The 20855-nt window shown below is 40.9% G+C and overlaps 1 protein-coding gene across 2 annotated transcripts in view; it reads left to right on the top strand.

Annotated features, from left to right (window-relative positions):
- The first annotated feature begins 1045 nt into the window (after positions 1 to 1045).
- LOC115162156 (sprouty-related, EVH1 domain-containing protein 1) overlaps positions 1046 to 20855 on the top strand; it is a 95540-nt gene continuing 75730 nt past the window's right edge. Inside the window, exons 1-2 of one of the 2 annotated variants that reach the window (XM_029713183.1) lie at positions 1046 to 2390; positions 3797 to 3874. In XM_029713183.1, the coding sequence (XP_029569043.1) occupies positions 3858 to 3874 (17 nt within the window). In that variant the 5' untranslated portion in view covers positions 1046 to 2390; positions 3797 to 3857. The remainder of the gene's footprint in view (positions 2391 to 3796; positions 3875 to 20855) is intronic. The other variant, XM_029713182.1, reaches the window with a different exon arrangement.

Here is a 20855-nt window from a genome sequence, read left to right as displayed (position 1 = left end):
AGAAGAGAAATTGTAGAAATAGGCGGGATTTAGCCAAAAGTATGACTTTGTGGCTGTGGTAATTAGTGACGACCACAGTTTGTGCCACAGCCTTATGTATCAGCTGTATAAAACAAGCTGCATGGGAGCCTGTGAAATACAAAGAAACTTCTCACACAACATACTGTCACTATGACAACCGGGCAGAATCATTTAGCCCGATTTCTCGCTATTATAGACAGCACAGAAATCCAATAGCGTTAAAGTCTTATATAACCACCACATTGGTTTCTCATGGCATATGACATCTCACAGGAGTGAATAAGATTAATGCATATCATATGAATTTGGGGTTAAATTGTCAATTGGTATTGCTTTTGTTTTCTGGCTGTCTTTATGTCACAAAATAAAAATGTCCAATGGTTGTTTGCAGAATGCCAATGTAATAGCACGATATACTACATTCACACTATCTTTTGGAGAAACATGTAGTTAGAACAATACAATTATCATAATAAAGTTAAAGATCTGTGAACATGAGTGGGTAGTGTTTTTCAAAGGTTTACTTACACTTGCTGGTTAATGTAATTTTATAAAATAATCTATTATTTACATTACATTTTTATTTGTTTAACACTTCCCTGCCCACTACATGATTCCACCTGTGCCACCCCACAGCATTGATGTCCCCACCACCACTCCACAATGCAGAAAACAGCAAAAACAAAGAAAAAAACCCCGAACGAGTTGGCGTCCAAACTTTTGACTGGCACTGCACATATAACAATCACAAATGTAGTGCACTGGGTCTTTTCCTAATCTTGTATAATAAATAATCTATTGTTTTATAAAGCTATGGCTGTGAAAGGCAAAAATAACTGGCTAACTTTATTCTCTGTCTTCAAATGTAATTTCGATCGGAATAATGTTTATATTGTTGTCTATTAGTATCACCTTTTGCATCCAAGAAGACGGTCAAAACGGATATCCTGGTCCGAAGCAAATTTATTGAAGATTACTCATTTACCTGGCCGGATCAAAAAGTCACTGCAGATACAATATACTTTTCTGGATTCTTTTTAACACTTCCCATCATGGTGATGCCAACATGAAACAATAATTTTCTGGAATTCAAACAAATTACATTCATCATCATTCACATATCTGGCCTCAGACCTACTCTTGAGATCAAGCCTACAGCCAATGAATGAGAAAACGATTGAAGAATACAGCTGTAGCCTTTGTTCTCTGTTATTTGAAATCATGAAGTGGAATCTGATGTAATTCCACGTGCTGCCCCATGTATTCGGCTCATATGTCTATACAATCTCCTCCATTTTATAGCACTAGTCTTCCAGTACGAAAGCAGTTGTTTTCTGTGACGCTAAAGGCGCGAAATGCAACCCACACCAACATAATCTACACATGATAGCCTATTGATGGTGGTATCACACACACAATCCTTCTCCCAGATAATTTTTTATTTTTCGTGCTATCACACAGACGCTTCCTTTTTCTGTATCACTGCGTGACTGAAGGGAAACTTCTGTTGGGAAGTGCAGGGACTACTTTAGGTCAATTTTGGATATAAATAATCTGAATATATGCCTAATGACACAGGCATATTTTATCAAATGTTTCTCACATATGGTTAGAGTTGATGTAAGCAATAGTATTTATAGTTGAGAATCCTTTGACATATCATATGTATTTTCTTTGCACCCACGCGGAAGGATTTCATTGAACTGGTGGTCGACGCTTCCGCCCAGTTTTCCGATGTTCATTGCTCGAGTTGAAAATGGAGTTCGATTAAAGCAGATGTCCAACAACTTCTTCGGGAAAATGTAACTCACTGTATTTGCCTTTTGTATTTCAATTTCTTAATATAAATTATGTTGTACCCTTTTCCAGCTGTGGAGGCTATAATTCAACGTGCACCGACACATTGACGGACCAACCAGCGCTTTTTAAGTGTTGTCCTGGACCTGAAGTTGGAGAGGGGAATGCTCGATAGCTAGCCACTAATAACGTGCCAAATGTCGGTTTTATTTTGAACACTTTTTAGCATCTGAACGCATTGGATTTCGTTTTACCGAAGAGGATGACGAAGATGTGCATTTTGTTGTGGTTGGATTTTACTTCCAGGGAAAATAAAATTAATAATCGGTTGTCATTCCTCCTCGCAATTGAGTTACAAAATTAGCTAGGCTACTTGGTTTTCCTAAAAGAGCTCAGTTATGCGTGCACCATTGTAAGACAATGAACTTTTATACAATATCTAGGGCTTTTATGCGAAAGAAAATGGTGATATTTGCGGTTTATTTCCCCGCCGTCACTGCGTCCTCGATGCTATTGCCAGGATTTGGATCCCCGTGAGAAAAAATGAGCGAAGATTCAACAAATCCAAACGAGTGAGTACATTTTTATCCCACATTCTAGAACGCGATGATAATTCTGCCTTCATGTATCTAATCTTCACGGCAATGATTTGCACGATTCTAAATTACTCTGTTCCACTATGATCCTTGGTTCTACAAATACAATTGTGAGAACTTTCATATTTAAATTAGATTACTGTTGAAGTAATAAATACACATCCATTTATTTTGTTTGGTTTGTTTTCCATGATCACAACAACGTGTGTTGGGACTTGATGCAATAGAAATAAAACCGTCTTATTATATTATGGCAACGGCAGATGCTAAATGTAATTTTGACGACTGTATAGAAAATGTACAATCCACTCTAACATTAGCCTCATAATTAATGCAATATATATGATAGTTGTTTCATCAAGACTGTCTTTGAAAAATACCTTATGATTGGACTGCAATTGGATAATATCTATTGCTATTTCAGAATGTATGTGTGACTAAATCGTGTAATTTTATTACAATCACTGTGGCTAGATTTGTGTTTAAGCGTAGGATTTAAGAAGATTTATATGCTTACTGTACCTACTCTAAAATTATATTGTCATAGGATTGAATATTATACAATAGTGTTTTCTTGACATTTGATAGCAGGTTACTCTGTTAGTTAATGTAGAGGTTTTAAAAATGTGTATTCTATCAATATTGTTTTGTTTTTTTTCAATGGAAATGCGGCTGTAAACTGGTTGCTGCAAAAGTAGAAGACGCCATTTTTTTTCTCAATAGCACTCATTTGCATATCACAATCTCCATTCATATTTTTTTTTATTAAATGGACTTATTGCGTTCCAAATGTGACTGGGCTACGCCCGGAAAGCAACATGTATGTGAATTGAAATAAGGTCCTTTGTGTCGCTGTAAATCCGTATTGTTTTAATGGGCTGATCTCTTGCGTGGCTTGTTGACAGTCAGTGAGAAATATCTGCTCGGGAGGTGCTGCGGGCACGTGACCCCTTCCATTCATAAAGAGTACCTGGGTGCCCATTCACAGTACGCTGTACAGTACAGTGTCTCGCAACTCACTGGCGATCACACAAACATTTGGAATGAGCTTAATCCGGATGTAGACATGACAGACATCCATTCATTTGAAAACAAATAAATCATGCACTGATGATTTGCTCTTATCGCAGTCTTCTGATGCTCTCAACTGGCGTCCATATTTTTTATTCTAGATGGTTGAAATCTGTTCCTATGCTGACATTTCCATCGTTTTTGAGCCCGAAAGACGCCCATGCTTGCACACAACAGGTTGATTGATTTAAAGTGGGGGGAAAAGGACTCTGTCCTTGAACTAGGCAATGTAGGCATAATGCTATTTCAGATTCAATATATTACATAAGCAAGGACCATGATGTATGGTGCTTTGCGTTTGTTCTTCCTAGTGACTGCAGCAGCACAACACATAAGATGGCCAACATATGATGCAATTGAAGATCAAGGAAGATGGTGGGAAAAGAACAGTAAGCCCTGCCTGAATCATTTTTATATTTATGCTGGCTGGAATTTACCCTCAGTCTAGCAGCTGTTGTACATAATGTACGCTTCTGATGACAAAGAACACACAAAGAAGCAAGATGTTTTTAATGTCACTGGATGCCATTTTGATACATTTTGGCTACACTATTGTATCAAATGTTAAGGTCTATCAGGTTTTGTACTTGTAAAGCATATGACAGAGCCATTGCAATGTGTATCTTCCGGTTTCTCCTCACAACAGCATTAAAGTTAACCATGTCAATGAGTAGCCAAGGACAATCATTAAACCACACTTATTGTTGTGAGTCGTAAGTGTGTGAATACAATGGGATGCTCAGTAGGTTACATTGTCGTCTTGTTGGGAGTTTCTGGACACTTCTCTGTTAGCATCACGGGCATAGTAATATATAATTCATTACAGCTTGTTGCGTCATGAAATGATCACAAAGCTGTGTGATGAATAAAATGTGGTTGAATGTGTGTGCTACTCACTCACACGCGAAGATGCACTCGTACAGGTTATTAAAAGCTTTTTTGCTGTGAACGTGAAATGCATACCACCATGTTAAATATCCAGTCTGCATGATACACTGAAAAGAGGAAGGGCTAGGCCTAACATGGCCTACTCTGTGTGTGTGTGTGTGTGTGTGTGTGTGTGGTCGAAGAAGGTAGCGTAGTCCTCCAGATAAGCAAAAATAATCACACAGAGAAAGTAGAAGAACCAGGGTGTTTCTGTCTTGGACTATAGGAGACATATACTTACGAGGGAGCTTAGAAGTAGTCTTTAATAAGGTTCTTCTGCCATCCAGGGATTTAAGATATTACAAGCATAGTTAACAAGGGTGGGCTAAAAAAGCTAAACAAAAAGCCCAAAATGATAACGAAATAGCAAAATCACACATGCTGTTAGCTAAATGCCAATGAGAAAATACAAACATAAACTAATTGCAAAGAATGGCACATCCACCTCATAAAGTTATACAAGCATAGGTAGTAGCTACCGAATGTCATTATCAGTGAGTGTGGACATTTTACAAGCCAAAGTGAGTGAGAGAAACTGCAAATGAATGAACATAGTTGTGATGCATGCTTTCCTGAAGGAAGAGCAGCATGTGTACGGAGCAGAGGGGAGGGGGAAAAAATGCTAGTAGGAAGCACAGGGGAATAATTACATTTTATGTCTGGCATTGGTAAGGTCATTAATAAATAAGTAGGGTTAGCCTAATGGTTTTCGATTGATGTTCTGTCTTCTGTTTAGCCTAGTTTGCCAGTCAGGTGATTCCTCTCGGACTCCTCTTCTTACTATCTGTGTGATTGATTTGACAGCTCAGCATTTGTCTGTCAATGTGAGCTGTCATGATCTTATAACCTGGGGGACTGTTCTGCCCCTCGCTCCATTCCTCTGACAGGCTTCTCCCAAAAGAATTCCCACAAACAACAACTGATTGAATGTGAGTATTGTGCCTCTACGACAGAGCATAGCTTCTTCAGCTGTTCGGCTAGTCGTTTATGGTGGTGGTAATTGCTCAGGTTATGTGCTGTGGAACTCTGTGAAATAATGTTTAGTAGGCTACGTTTTGTTAATCTCTTTAGGCTAGTGTTTCGGGTGATGCATTCTAATGGAGGAAATGAATAGCCTACATACACAACTGGTGCCTTTCCATCAAGACTTACCCCCACATCAGTGGGCAGCCAGTGTTTTAGGGCGGCAGGTAGTCTAGCGGTTAGAGTGTTGGGCCTGTAACCAAAAGGTTGCTGGTTCTGGAGAAAAGTCTGAGCCTTCGGTAAAACACTAGGGTAAATCCTGCTGGAAATGCGCCACGCCTGTAGTTTTGAAGCCTGAATGTAGCCTTGGCTTCCGGTATACAGTACCAGTCAAAAGTTTGGACACACCTACTCATTCAAGGGTTTTTCTTTATTTTTACTATTTTCTACATTGTAGAATAATAGTGAAGACACAAACTATGAAATAACACATGGAATCATGTAGTAACCAAAAAAGTGTTAAATCAAAATATATTTGAGATTCTTCAATGTAGCCATCCTTTGCCTTGACAGCTTTGAACACTTTGGCATTCGCTCAACAAGCTTCATGAGGTAGTCACCTGGGATGCATTTCAATTAACAGGAGTGCCTTGTTAAAAGTTAATTTGTGGAATTTCTTTCCTTAATGCTTTTGAGCCAATCAGTTTTGTTGTAATAAGGTAGGGGTGGTATATAGAAGATAGATAGCCCTAAAGAAACCACTACTAAAGGACACCAATGAGAAGAAGACTTGCTTGGGCTAAGAAACACAAGCAATGGACATTAGACCAGTGGAAATTTGTCCTTTGGTCTGATGAGTCCAAATGAAAGATTTTTAGTTCCAACCGCCGTGTCTTTGTGAGACGCAGAGTAGGTGAACGGATGATATCTGCATGTGTGGTTCCCACCGTGAAGCATGGAGGAGGAGGTGTGATGGTTTGGGAGTGCTTTGCCTGTAACACTTTTGGGGATTTTATTTAGAATTCAATGCCAACTTAACCAGCATGGCTACCACAGCGTTCAGTGGCGATACTCCATCCCATCTGGTTGGCACTTAGTGAGATTATCATTTGTTTTTCATCAGGACAATGACCCAACACATCTCTAGGCTGTGTAAGGGTATTTTTGACCAAGGAGAGTGATGGAGAGCTGCATCAGATGACCTGGCATGCACAATGAGCCAACCTCAACCCAATTGAAATGGTTTGGGATGAGTTGGACCCCTGAGTGATTGAAAATTAACCAACAACTGCTCAGCATATGTGGGAACTCCTTCAAGATTGTTGGAAAAGCATTCCTCATGAAGCTGGTTGAGAATGCCAAGAGTGTGCAAAGCTGTCATCAAGGCAAAGGGTGGCTACTTTTGAAGAATATAAAATATATTTTGGTTTGTGTAACACTTTTTTGGTTCTACATGATTCCATATTTGTTATTTCGTTGTTTTGATGTCTTCTATTCTAAAATGTATAAAATAGTAAAAATAAAGACCCTTGAATGAGTAGGTGTGTCCAAACTTCTGACTTCTACTGTATATACAACTTTTGTATTGAATGTACATAGAATGCTTTCTCCCATTGTGCTCTTTACAACAAACACGTGTTTGGCGGAACAGTTTTGGGGAACTAGGGTAAGCTTCATAATGTGACTGGTGAAGGGAAGAAAGCAATATGCTTCATCTCTCAACGAATTGCACAAGTTGACTGCAGGTATTAACTTCCAAAGTAGCCACAAATATTCCAATTTATGGAAACTACAAATAGTTTTGATGGTATTGGAAAAACCATCTCGTGGCATTTTCTAAATACCCCAGTATATGGCATATACCGTATTCTGCCCAAGCCTAGTGTGAAGTGGGTAGTCAAAGGCTTTAGAGGTCCTCAGAGTTGTCTGTTGTTTTGCTTCTGTATTCTTTTGGGGAATTAGCCTTTCGATAGTTTCTGGCCACTGCTCTGTATTGATTGAATTGGAACTTGTCATCTGTGCAAACAAAATGTGCGAAGGAAGTTTTGGTCTTACATAGGCTAACAACCTGACTTTGGATTGAGTCAGAGCGCATTGTTATTTTCTAACTATATCAGCAGGCTGGCCTAGTAGGTTATCAAACAATCACTGATTCTTGCTCCCACTTATCTCAAGATATATCTTTTGTCAAATGTATTTTTCCTGCCGCAATGTCATAATTTCTCCTTTTGTTCTTTACCTATTTTTAACATATGTGAATTAGCTATGGAGGATAAGCTTGGGTGGTATACCATATATACCAGGGTATTTGAAAATGGCCACGGGATAGTTTCTCAATATCGTTTACTATTTATTTTGAAGTTGTTTAAGTACATTTTAATATTTGTATCTACTTTTTAAGTATATACCTGCAGTCAACCGGTGCAATATGTTAAGAGATAAAGACGAACGCATTCTTCATTTCACCTGTCACAAAAGGTTTCATTATAACGTTTACCGATAGTCCCCAGTCATATGGTGTTTGTTTAATAAGCACACAACTACGAGAGACCGTAGCCTTGAGATTCACTCACTGTTGTGCAGCACGAGGCAGGTGATCTAGTTACAGTATGGAATTCACAACTAAGTGTTTGCCAGCTAGATAACTTAACTATTAAAGGGACACTTTGGGATTTTGGCTATGATGCCCTTTATCTACTTCCCCAGAGTAAGATGAACTTGTGGATACCATTTTTATGTCTCTGTGTCCAGTTTGAAGGGAGTTTCATGAGCCAATGCCTACTAGCGTTGCCCATAGGCTTCCAATACTAGCATGCTAAGGATGTCGAAAATGTTGTAAATGTTCTGCAGTTGTGGATTTGGTTTGCTAGTTAGCTAAGTGGTTAGCTCTTCCAAAATAAATCATTGTTGGTAACAGCAGAGAATCCCCTCTTGGATCTGTCCTAATATTTGTTTTGTGCTTGCAGCAAACTGAGTAGCTTTTTTGAGTTACTAGTATAACTTTATGAGCTGGGATGTCTGTCCTGCAAGTAGTTTAGGTCAGACTGTATAAAATGTTTAATGCACACATCAGCATTTCGTTATTCTCTAGGGGATTTTACATGTACCAAGCCTAATGGAGGATGAGCAGTTGTTTAATCTGTGAAATTACCCTGTGTACAGGATAATTATAGTCTGATTTTCTGTTAGATGGTGTTGTATTGTTTACATGACAATACTTCTCTATAAATCCGTCTGGATGAATGGGATGATTTGTTACTGACAGTGTGTTACCGTGCAACTGAGCAGGCCCTGTACAGTATGAATGTAGTCTGTTCTGGCTGTTCTCTTCCCATGGCCAGAGTTACGATTCGGTATATTTTAAACCCGAGCAACTTCCCTATTGTAATTCTCATTTCCTCTTAAAAGTATTTTAGGAGCTGACTTAAACTAGTAAATATCATCAGTGTATTTGGATCGAAGTACATTTTTCCCCCTCATTCTTTAAAACCGCACTGTATCCATTTAGTTGACTGCCTCAACAATCAAGACAAAACGATAACACGTATGCAATGCCCATGTTAACTTAGAAAATTCTAGGCTATGCTGTGTCGTATTAGACCAGGCTAAAAAATCCTCCCCATTTTCTTTTTGTCACCAGATGTATAGTGACATCTTTTTTTTCAAGGAGCTCTCTCTGTTGTGCCCTGGCCATTTTGCAATGCTTCTACGAAATTCTTTGAGCAATAAAACGTCAGAATTGTAGGTATTGTTTTCAGTTGTGCTGCTGCTGCTGCATGAAGGCTTTGCTGGGAGCTGCTGCAGCTGAGGTAAGATGGTCCTTTCCTGCAAGACCACTGACATGAAAGGGCACAGATGTAAATCCTAAACCTTGTCTTTTGATTGAGTTTCCAAACTCTTTGAAAACAGGAAGGAGTTGGGGCCTGTGAGTGTATTCGCATGTGTACATGCTTGTCTTGTGTCTGTCTATAAAATATAAGTAGGTATTGGCTAGATGAGGGGATTGAAGCAAACAACTTCATTTTATAGAAGGAATCTTTTATGAACCAATCGTTTGACCGGGTATGTAGCCTATTATATCATCTGCTAAGTCATCTTATTAGCCATTTTTAGGAATTGAACCTGACTTTTTATGAGAAGCCACTTCTCCAATGTGTAGTCTACACCTGTGAAGTGATTCTCACAAGGTCTTCTAGCTAGAACACTTTTCAACGCAGTTGTTTTTTACAGTGTGCTAGATTGTAATGGGCAGTACAGTAGTCTAGTTTGATGGTTTCTTTAAAACTCGCCACAATGTGAATATTTTTTTGTAGTATGCTGTGGTTGTGATGCTTTAACAACAGTGTGGATTACAGGGATAGTTTACAGCATACTAATGCGCTATTTCTGTAATTGTTAACAACCATGGTGGATGGATGATGGCTTCTTTACAGCATGGTGCATTCCTTGTAATGAGGTCTTGCTTCTTCTCAGCCTTGTCCTAGTACCCGTTCCTAGCACTCCCCAGTCTTAAATCTGAGATTCTGCAGTAACTATTGCAATTAGAAGCAGGGTCTCCAAAGACTACTTTCACATCAAAGCCGCCCGTAGACGCCGTAGCAGTCCAAATTTGCCATTCCTCTTTTTCTGTAATGGTGAGTGCAAGGTTTTAATTATGATCATCTCAATATGTGGTGCTTTGATGTTTGAGAATAGTTTAGGGGCTTTTGATACACATATGGGATTCTTTAGATTTATTTCAGTACACCGGTGCTGGGGTACCCAGGACGTTGTAGTTGGTGTTACAGGCCCAAACGTGTAATGAGGTTGGTTAGCATTGGTGTGAGGCAGAAAATCATTGTTACAGAAACATTGCTGGAGTAGCTTGGCATGGTGCTTTAGTGCCCGTTCAGATTTACTAGACTTGTTACCAGCACCGGTGTTCACATTAGCTACACTTACCGTGGCTTCAGCGACAATATGTTGTCTCTGCCCACCTCTAGTATTGTAAATCTCACAGGATGCTATGCGAGCATCTTCTCATCTTAACCATTAGACCTACAGTACTTCAATAATTCAACATGATACACCAATTCACACGTACAGTGAGGGGAAAAAAGAATTTGATCCCCTGCTGATTTTGTACGTTTGCCCACTGACAAAGAAATGATCCGTCTAATTTTAATGTTAAGTTTATTTGAACAGTGAGAGACAGAATAACAACAAAAAAATCCAGAAAAACGCATGTCAAAAATGTTATAAAATGATTTGCATTTTAATGAGGGAAATAAGTGTTTGACCCCCTCTCAATCAGAAAGATTTCTGGCTCCCAGGTACATTTAATACATTGCAAATTTATTAAAAATAAACTGAAATCACATTTACTGCACCTTTTGGCAGTGATTAGTCTTGAGACTTCTTGGGTATAACGCATTAACCTTGGCACACCTGTATTTGGGGAGTTTCTCCCATTCTTCTCTGCAGATCTTCTCAAGCTCTGTCAGGTTGGATGGGGAGCGTCGCTGCACAGCTATTTTCAGGTCTCCAGAGATGTTCGATCTTGTCCAGGCTCTGGATGGGCCACTCAAGGACATTCTGAGACTTTTCCCAATGCCACTCCTGCATTGTCTTAGCTTTGCTTAGGGTTGTTGTCCTGTTGGAAGGTGAACCTTCACCCTAGTCTGAGGTCCTGAGTACCCTGGAGCAGGTTTTCATCAAGGATCTCTCTCTACTTTCCTCTGTTCATTTTTCCCCTCGATCCTGACTAGTCTCCCAGTCCCTGCTGCTGAAAAACATTCCCACAGCATGATCCTGCCACCACCATGCTTCACCATGGGGATGGTGCCAGGTTTCCTCCACATGTGACGCTTGGCATTCAGGCCAAGGAGTTCAATCTTGGTTTCATCAGACCAGAGAATCTTGTTTCTCATGGTTTGAGAGTCCTTCAGGTGCCTTTTGGCAAACTCCAAGCAGGATGTCATGTGCCTTTTACTGAGGAGTGGCTTCCGTCTGGCCACTCTACCATAAAGATCTGATTTGGTGGAGTGCTGCAGAGATGGTTGTCCTTCTGTAAGGTTCCCCCATCTCCACAGAGGAACTCTAGAGCGCTGTCAGTGACCATCGGGTTCTTGGTCACCTCCCTGACTAAGGCCCTTATCCCCCGTTTGCTCAGTTTTGTCGGGCAGCCAGCTCTAGGAAGAGTCTTGGTGCTTCCAAACTTCTTCAATTTAAGAATGATGGAGGCCACTGTGTTCTTGGGGACCTTCAATGCTGCAGACATTTTTTGGTACCCTTCCCCAGATTTGTGACTCAACACAATCCTGTCTTGGAGCTCTTTGGACAATTCCTTAAATTCCTTTGGTTTTTGCTCTGACATGCACTGTCAACTGTGGGACCTTTATATAGACCTGTGTGTGCCTTTCCAAATCATGTCCAATCAATGTAATTTAGCACAGGTGGACTCCAAGTTGTAGACACATCTCAAGGATGATCACTGGAAACCGGATGCACTGGAGTTCAATTTTGAGTCTCATAGCAAAGCGCAAATAAGGTATATCTGTTTTATTTTTAATAAATGTGAAAACATTTCGAAAAACCTGTTTCAATGCTTTGTCGTTATGGGGTATTATGTGTAGATTGATTAGGCATTTTTTTATTTAATCTATTTTCTAATAAGGCTGTAATGTAACAATGTGAAAAAAGTCAAGGGGTTTGAATATTTTCCGAATGCAATTTATACAGTGCCTTCAGAAAGTATTCTTAGCCCTCGACTTTTTCCATGTTTCAGCCTAAATTCAAAATGGATTAAATTATTTACTCACCCATCTACACACACTACCCCATAATGATAAAGTGAAAACATGTTTATTTTTATTCAATTATGCAAGTGTATTGAAAATTACAAGTATTCACACCCCTAAGTCAATACATGTTAGAATCACATTTGGCAGCGATTACAGCTGTGAGTCTTTCTGGGTAAGTCTCTAAAAACTTTGCACACCTGGATTGTACAATATTTACACATTTTTACAATTCAAGCTCTGTCAAGTTCAAATCAAATTTATTTTTCACATGCGCCGAATACAACAGGTGTAGACCTTAACGTGAAATGCTTACTTATAAGCCCTTAACCAACAATACAGTTCAAGAAATAGAGTTGAGAAAATATTTACTAAATAAAACAAAGGAAAAAGTAGCAGTCGAATTACATAACAATAACGAGGCTATATATAGGGTTGCACATTTTAAGGAATATTCAGAGGTGGAAACTTTATGCAGAAAATTAATGTGAAAATATGCAAATTAATATTAATACCATTTAAATGTAGATGTTTTTTGCATTGTGTGTATATGTATGTGTGTGTGTGTATATGTATATATATATATATATATATATATATATATATATATATATATATATATATATATATATATATATATATATATATATATATATATATATCCTTTTACCTTATAAGTAGACATAATTGCAAATAATTAAATCTTTCCAATAGAAATAAAGATTATTTTTTTTTGTTACAAATTGAACTTTAAATGAGTTGACTCGTCACATGGGATGATTTCACTGAACAGCAAAAGAAAGGGAATATTGAATGATCCCCAATGATCCATTGCATCTCCCAAAAATGTTTTTCAACAAAAAAGAAACGTCCTCTCACTGTCAACTGCTTTTATTTTCAGCAAACTTAACATGTGTAAATATTTGTATGAACATAAGATTCAACAACTGAGACATAAACTGAAGAAGTTCCACAGACGTGACTAACAGAGATGGAATAATGTGTCCCTGAACAAAGGGGGGGGGGGTAAAAATCAAAAGTGACAGTCAGTATCTGGTGTGGCCACCAGCTGCATTATGTACTGCAGCGTATCTCCTCCTCATGGACTGCACCAGATTTGCCAGTTCTTGCTGTGAGATGTTACCCCACTCTTCCACCAAGGCACCTGCAAGTTCCCAGACATTTCTGGGGGGGAATGGCCTTAGCCCTCACCCTCTGATCCAACAGGTCCCAGACGTGCTCAATGGGATTGATATCCGGGCTCTTTGCTGGCCATGGCAGAACACTGACATTCCTGTCTTGCAGGAAATCACGCACAGAACGAGCAGTATGGCTGGTGGCATTGTCATGCTGGAGGGTCATGTTAGGATGAGTCTGCAGGAAGGGTACCACATGAGGGAGGAGGATGTCTTCCCTGTGACGCACAGCGTTGGGATTGCCTGCAATGACAACAAGCTCAGTCCGATGATGCTGTGACACACTGCCCCAGACCATGACGGACCCTCCACCTCCAAATCGATCCTGCTCCAGAGTACAGGCCTCGGTGTAACGCTCATTCCTTCGACGATAAACACGAATCCGACCATCACCCCTGGTGAGACAAAACTGTGACTCGTCAGTGAAGAGCACTTTTTGCCAGTCCTGTCTGGTCCAGCGACGGTGGGTTTGTTCCCATAGGCGACGTTGTTGCCGGTGATGTCTGGTGAGGACCTGCCTTACAACAGGCCTATAAGCCCTCAGTCCAGCCTCGCTCAGCCTATTGCGGACAGTCTGAGCAATGATGGAGGGATTGTGCATTCCTGGTGTAACTCGGGCAGTTGTTACCATCCTGTACCTGTCCCGCAGGTGTGATGTTCGAATGTACCGATCCTGTGCAGGTGTTGTTACACGTGACCTGCCACTGCGAGGACGATCAGCTTTCTGTCCTTTCTCCTTGTAACGCTGTCTTAGGTGTCTCACAGTACAGACATTGCAATGTATTGCCCTAGCCACATCTGCAGTCCTCATGCCTCCTTGCAGCATGCAATGTGCAGGGACCCTGGGCATCTTTTTTTTTCTCTCTTTAACTGTGACCTTAATTGTCTACCGTCTGTAAGCTGTTAGTGTCTTAACAACCGTTCCACAGGTGCATGTTCATTAATTGTTTATGGTTCATTGAACAAGCATGGGAAACAGTGTTTAAACCCTTTACAAAGAAGATTTTTACTAATTGTCTTTCAAAGACAGGGTCCTGAAAATGGGACGTTTCTTTTTTTGCTGAGTTTACATCTGTAAAATGATAGTCCAGAAACTAAAGCTTTGGTTGTCTTTCTCTCAGGCTTCCATGTCTTCTCCCTGGACTTCCTCAATGTCCACCTCTTGAACATCAAACTGAGGCCTCATCTTCACTGTCTCTTTACTACCTTGTTGAGGATGGCTTGTTGTCAGGCTCAAAAAGCCTCATATTAGCCCAGATGGCCACCAATTTTTCAACCCTTGTATTGGTCAGCCTGTTGCATGCTTTGGTGTGTGTTCCCAAACAAGGACCAGTTGCGCTCGGAGGCGGCTGATGTTGGTTGGATTTGGAGGACTATGGAGGACACAGGGGAAAGAGCCTCAGATCCACAAAGTCCCTTCCACCAGGTGGCTTATGAGATATGTTGGCGCAACTGCCATATTGCATCTCCATCCCAAAGCCCTTGCTTGGAAGTACTTTTCCAGACTGCCAAGAACCTTGCCCTCATCCAGACTGCCAAGAACCTTGCCCTCATCCAGACTGCCAAGAACCTTGCCCTTACCGATAGCTGTTGCTATCGGTAAGGTGTCAGATTCATCATTGTCACCTCGATTAGACGTTTGTCTAATCTTTTGTCAGAGGTTGCTTGTGCATATTTGTTGCATTCTTCACATATGATTTGGCACAGTATTTGCAAACGTACTCAGCTTTGTCACTTGCAACACCAGGGTTGTGGGTTCGATTCCCACGGGGGACCAGAATGAAACTGTATGGACTTACTACTACTGTAAGTCGCTCTCGATAATCGTGTCTGCTAAATGACTAAAATTGTAAAATTCCATGGTTGGGTTCTGTCATTTTTTCCAGCATCCAAAGGGTTGTGTTTTGTTTTGGGTCTACATGCATGTTGGGTATTTGAAAAACATTTAAACAGTAGCCAATGTTCTTTTGGAAACGTGAAGATATGTGTGTGTTAGCGTATATTCGTCCTTGATTCAGTTGCTCAGTTTGCATGGAAGAAGGGATCCAGATGATTCGGCCATAAAAAATGAGTCCATGCTAGTGAAAAAAATAAATTCTCTAAATGTTTTCTCTCCTCTGCTAGCGGTTCCTTTCCCACTCTGCGGAAGGATAATCTAAAGAATCAGATTGGGATAAGTAGCTTGTGTTTATTTTCCAAATGACTTTTTTATTGTAAATCTTAAACCCAAAGTGGACTGCTGGGGCTTGACGGCCTTCCTCCGCTTTAGGTACAAGGGGGAGTGGTGGTGATGTCTCTCCCCTTTTCTAATGCTAATGAAAAGAGGAACGGTTTTCCAGCCTTTAGCTTGCAGAGTGTGTCTCTCCTGCAGCATGCTCCATTGCCTGGACATTGTGAGAGCACAAAACTCCAGGCCTGGGATCCAATAACGTGAAATTTCAGCAGAGAAGCAGCCATTGTGTAGAGATGCAGCCGTGGAGGGTGATGGGTAGGGGAGGGCGGGTGGGTGGGAAGGAGGGGAGGGTGACTTGGCGATCACCCAGGGCTCAGGCCACATCGTCCCACTCCTACTCTCGCCCTCTTCTGTCTTACTTTCAGGCCTCCTTCTCCTCCTTTCCCCCCAGGGGCTGGGAAGCCCAGGGGCTAAGGCAGAAGCAGAGCATGATGGCATGCTGGAGCTCTGTGAGCCATGGTCCAGGGCCACAGACAAACGGCCACTTTGTTAGGCCAGGAAATGGTTGTCCCAGGATCCCCCTTCGCCACCACACACTGAAGCAGCCAGGCCCTCTGGGTGCAGGCCTGGCCAGCACGTGCTCTCAAGTACAGCCCTAGCCTACAGCCCTTTATGTTGCTGTTCCTGCTGTATGTTTGGGTGGCTTGTACTGTGGTGGTGTGTGTACTGTGGTGGTGTGTGTAATGTATAGCCTAGTTTGGGGAAGTTGAGCTGGTTTAGCAGTGTTTTCTGCAAGTACATGGAGTTGCCAGCCGAATAGAAAAAGTAGCCAGCCAGGTAGTTCTGGGCGGTGGGGGTCCAGGAGGCATGCCCCATGAGGAAAAAACAATTCCAGAATGAGCTCTTTTGGTGACCTCTGGAACATTTTAATGCCCATAATTCTATCTGAAATACACAGCTAAGTTATGGACTACTTTAATGACTTTATCTCCAGTTTTACTGCAAGGTATGAATTACCACAATTATGTTTGGTCTTCAAATTATGTATTTGTTGGGGCTCTGCTGCTGTGTACACTTAGGGTAAGGAAACCAATATGTAATTTTGGTCAACTGTCCCCTTAACCTGTTGAGGACAGATGTTCCGCTAGCGGAACCCCGTTCCGCCTGCGGAACCCCTAGCCAACAGCATCGCACGGCGCAAAATACAAAACCAACTAAAATACCACAATTCAATTTTCTCAAACAATCAACTATTGTACACCATTTTAAAGATAAGACTCTCGTTAATCTAACCACATTGTCCGATTTCAAAAAGGCTTTACAGCTAAAGCAAAACATTAGATTATGTTAGGAGAGTACATAGACACAAATAATCACACAGCCATTTTCCAAGCAAGCATATATGTCACATAAACCCAAACCACAGCTAAATGCAGCACTAACCTTTGATCTTCATCAGATGACACTCCTAGGACATTATGTTATACAATACATGCATGTTTTGTTCAATCAAGTTCATATTTATATCGAAAAACAGCTTTTTACATTAGCATGTGATGTTCAGAACTAGCATACCCACTGAAAACTTCCGGTGAATTTACTAAATTACTCATGATAAACGTTGACAAAATACATAACAATTATTTTAAGAATTATAGATACAGAACTCCTTTATGCAATCGCTATGTCTGATTTTAAAATAGCTTTTCGGCGAAAGCACATTTTGCAATATTCTGTGTACATAGCTCGGCCATCACGGCTAGCTATTTTGACATCAGCCAACTTCGGGGTCACCTAAACTCAGAATTACTATTAGAAAAATTGGATTACCTTTGCTGTTCTTCGTCAGAATGCACTCCCAGGACTTCTACTTCAACAACAAATGTTGTTTTGGTTCGAAATAATCCATAGTTATATCCAAATACCTCAGTTTTGTTCGTGCGTTCAGGTCACTATCCGAAGGGTGACGCGCAAGCGCATTTCGTGACAAAAAAAAATCTAAATATTCCATTACCGTACATAGAAGCATGTCAAACGCTGTTAAATAGCATAAAAATAGATTTTATTCTCGTAAAATAGCGATAATATTCCAACCAGGCAAAGTTGTATTCATTCAAAGAGAAAGAAAAACATGGCGAGTTCTCGTGACCGCCCATCTCCAGTCTCACTGTACCCAGGCTGACCACTTACAAACTCTGCTCCTATACTTTGCTCAGAGACAGCAGAAACCCCATTCCACTTTCTGGCGGCTTTAGAGAGCCAATGGAAGCCTTAGAAAGTGTCACGTTACAGCACAGATGCTGTAATTTTGATAGAGATGTAACAGAAGGACAACAAATTGTCAGACAGGGCACTTCCTGCATGGAATCTTCTCAGGTTTTGGCCTGCCATATGAGTTCTGTTATACTCAGACACCATTCAAACAGTTTTAGAAACTTTAGAGCGTTTTCTATCCAAATCTACTAGTTTCTGGGCAGGAGTAGTAACCAGATTAAATCGGGTACGTTTTTTATCCCGCCGTGAAAATACTGCCCCCTATCCCAAAGAAGTTAACAGTTTGGCCTGTCAATCAAAGATGTTTGTGAGTCACATGGTAGGGTTTCAGACCTGTCAATCAATCACTGTGGCTGGGACTTTGAGGGAAGGCGGTAGATTCGTTTTCTGGTAACATATCGTGACAAACTAAAACTAGCCGACTCTTTCAGTTTGGTTTATTTTCTTAACCTAATGAAAAATGTTCTGTAAAGTAAACATTGATTCCCTGTTGAGAAACAATATAGAAATCAAGGAAAATGGTTAAAACAAAACATTTATTGGGGAGTACCCACAGACCCTCTGCCAGATTGTATAAAAGTGGGGGTGCACAAAGTCAGGCGCCCGTGAATAGAGATACGAGAATGTTGTGAAGAATGAAGCAGGTGTTAAACATGGGCTTTGCTACACAGAAAGAAGCAGTTGACTACTCCATTGTTGACAATAATCAAATCAGTAGGCCTATCTCAATATCTTTAACAATGACATAAGTACACTATATATAGACATAAGTACACATATATATATATATATATATATATATATACAAAAGTATGTGGACACTCCAAAGTAGTGGATTTGGCTATTTCAGACACACCCATTGCTGACAGGTGTATAAAATTGAGCACACAGCCATGCAATTTACATAGACAAACATTGGCAGTAGAGTGGCCCGTACTGAAGAGCTCAGTGACTTTCAATGTGGCACCGTCATAGGATGCCACCTTTCCAACAAGTCAAATTCGGCAGATGCCAGGAGAACACTACCTGCCCCAATGCATAGTGTCAAATGTAAAATTTGGTTCGGGCTAAGCCACAAAACGAGGTCCATACAGAAATGGTTTGTCAAGATACTTTTGATCATGTAGTGTATCGTGACATTAGCTTTTATAACCTTCAATCTGTCCTCTTTTTATCATATTATGTACCAGAATGAGGCTCTCTCTCTCCACTACCTATGGTTCCTGCAGTGAAGATTCAACATCTTCAATGAGTGTTTTCATAATTGATCTGCAGATAATTGCCAAAAGCAGTAATAACCTACCAGTATGCAAATTAGGGAACAAAATGAACAGCTAGCTCTCTCACCAACTCGATTCAGGTTCCGTTGACCTAACAGATTAGTTAAAAAATGGTCATTCATTCGTGAACAACCCATCACTAGGCTACACTGACATTAGCAGTCATGGGCTTCAAATTCTAGGAAAATATAAACAAGATCTTTGGTTTACTTGTCCCGATGCAATACCATGGACATGACTATGTTGTATGATTTATGAATAGCGAAGAAATATCGGAGATTTACTTTATTCAGTCAGTTCAAACCTTTTTATATACTAGTCGACACAAGCTGTTCTGTCATCAATCAAAGCGCAGTAAATAGTCTATGTTCTCCAAATACGTGGCTGGCTGTATAGGTGCCACAAAACAATAATTATAAACTCAGCAAAAAAAGAAACGTCCTCCAACTGTCAACTGTGTTGATTTTCAGCAAACTTAACATGTGTAAATATTTGTATTAACATAAGATTCAACAACTGAGACTCAAACTGGAAAAAGTTCCACAGACATGTGATGACTAGAAATGTAATGTGTCCCTGAACAAAGGATGGGGTCAAATCAAAGTCAGTATCTGGTGTGGCCACCAGCGGCATTAAGTACTGCAGTGCATCTCCTCCTCATGGACTGCACCAGATTTGCCAGTTCTTGCTGTGAGAAGCACCTGCAAGTTCCCGGACATTTCTGGGGGGAATGGCCCTAGCCCTCACCCTCTGATCCAATAGGTCCCAGACGTGCTCAATGGGATTGAGATCCGGGATTTTCGCTGGCCATGGCAGAACACTGACATTCCTGTCTTGCAGGAAATCATGCATAGAACGAGCAGTATGGCTTTGGCATTGTATGCTGGAGTGTCATGTCAGGATGAGCCTGCAGGAAGGGTACCACATGAGGGAGGAGGATGTCTTCTCTGTAACGCACAGCGTTGTGATTGCCTGCAATGACAACAAGCTGTCTGATGATGCTATGACGCACCGCCCCAGACCATCCCGCTCCAGAGCTCATTCCTTCAACAATAAACGCGAATCCGACCATCACTCGTCAGTGAAGAGCACTTTTTGCCAGTCCTGTCTGGTCCAGCGATGGTGGATTTGTTCCCATAGGTGATGGTGGTGTCTGGTGAGGACCTGCCTTACAACAGGCCTCTCAGCCTATTGCGGACAGTCTGAGCACTCCATCAGGCATAATTGTGCCTTCCTGGTGTAACTCGGGCAGTTGTTGTTGCCATCCTGTACCTGTCCCGCAGGTGTGATGTTCGGATGTGCCGATCCTGTGACAGGACGATCAGCTGTCCGTCCTGTCACAGTACGGACATTGCAAATTATTGCCCTGGCCACATCTGCAGTCTTCATGCCTCCTTGCAGCATGCCTAAGGCATGTTCACGCAGATGAGCAGGGACCCTGGGCATCTTTCATCTGGTGTTTTTGAGTCAGTAGAAAGGCCTCTTTAGTTTCTTAAGTTTTCATAACTGTGACCGTAATTGCCTACCGTCTGTAAGCTGTTAGTGTCTTAACAACCGTTCCACAAGTGCATGTTCATTAATTGTTTATGGTTCATTGAACAAGCATGGGGAAACGGTGTTTAACTTCTCTAGGGTAGGGGGCAGTATTTTCACGGCCGGATGAAAAACGTACCCAAATTAAACGGCCTACTACTCGGGCCCAGGAACTAGAATATGCATATTATTAGTAGATTTGGATCGAAATCACTCTGAAGTTTCTAAAACTGTTTGAATGGTGT

This window comes from Salmo trutta, chromosome 25 (genome assembly GCF_901001165.1).
Source record: "Salmo trutta chromosome 25, fSalTru1.1, whole genome shotgun sequence".
Lineage (NCBI taxonomy): Eukaryota > Metazoa > Chordata > Actinopteri > Salmoniformes > Salmonidae > Salmo > Salmo trutta.
This window is presented reverse-complemented; position numbering and strand designations above follow the sequence as displayed.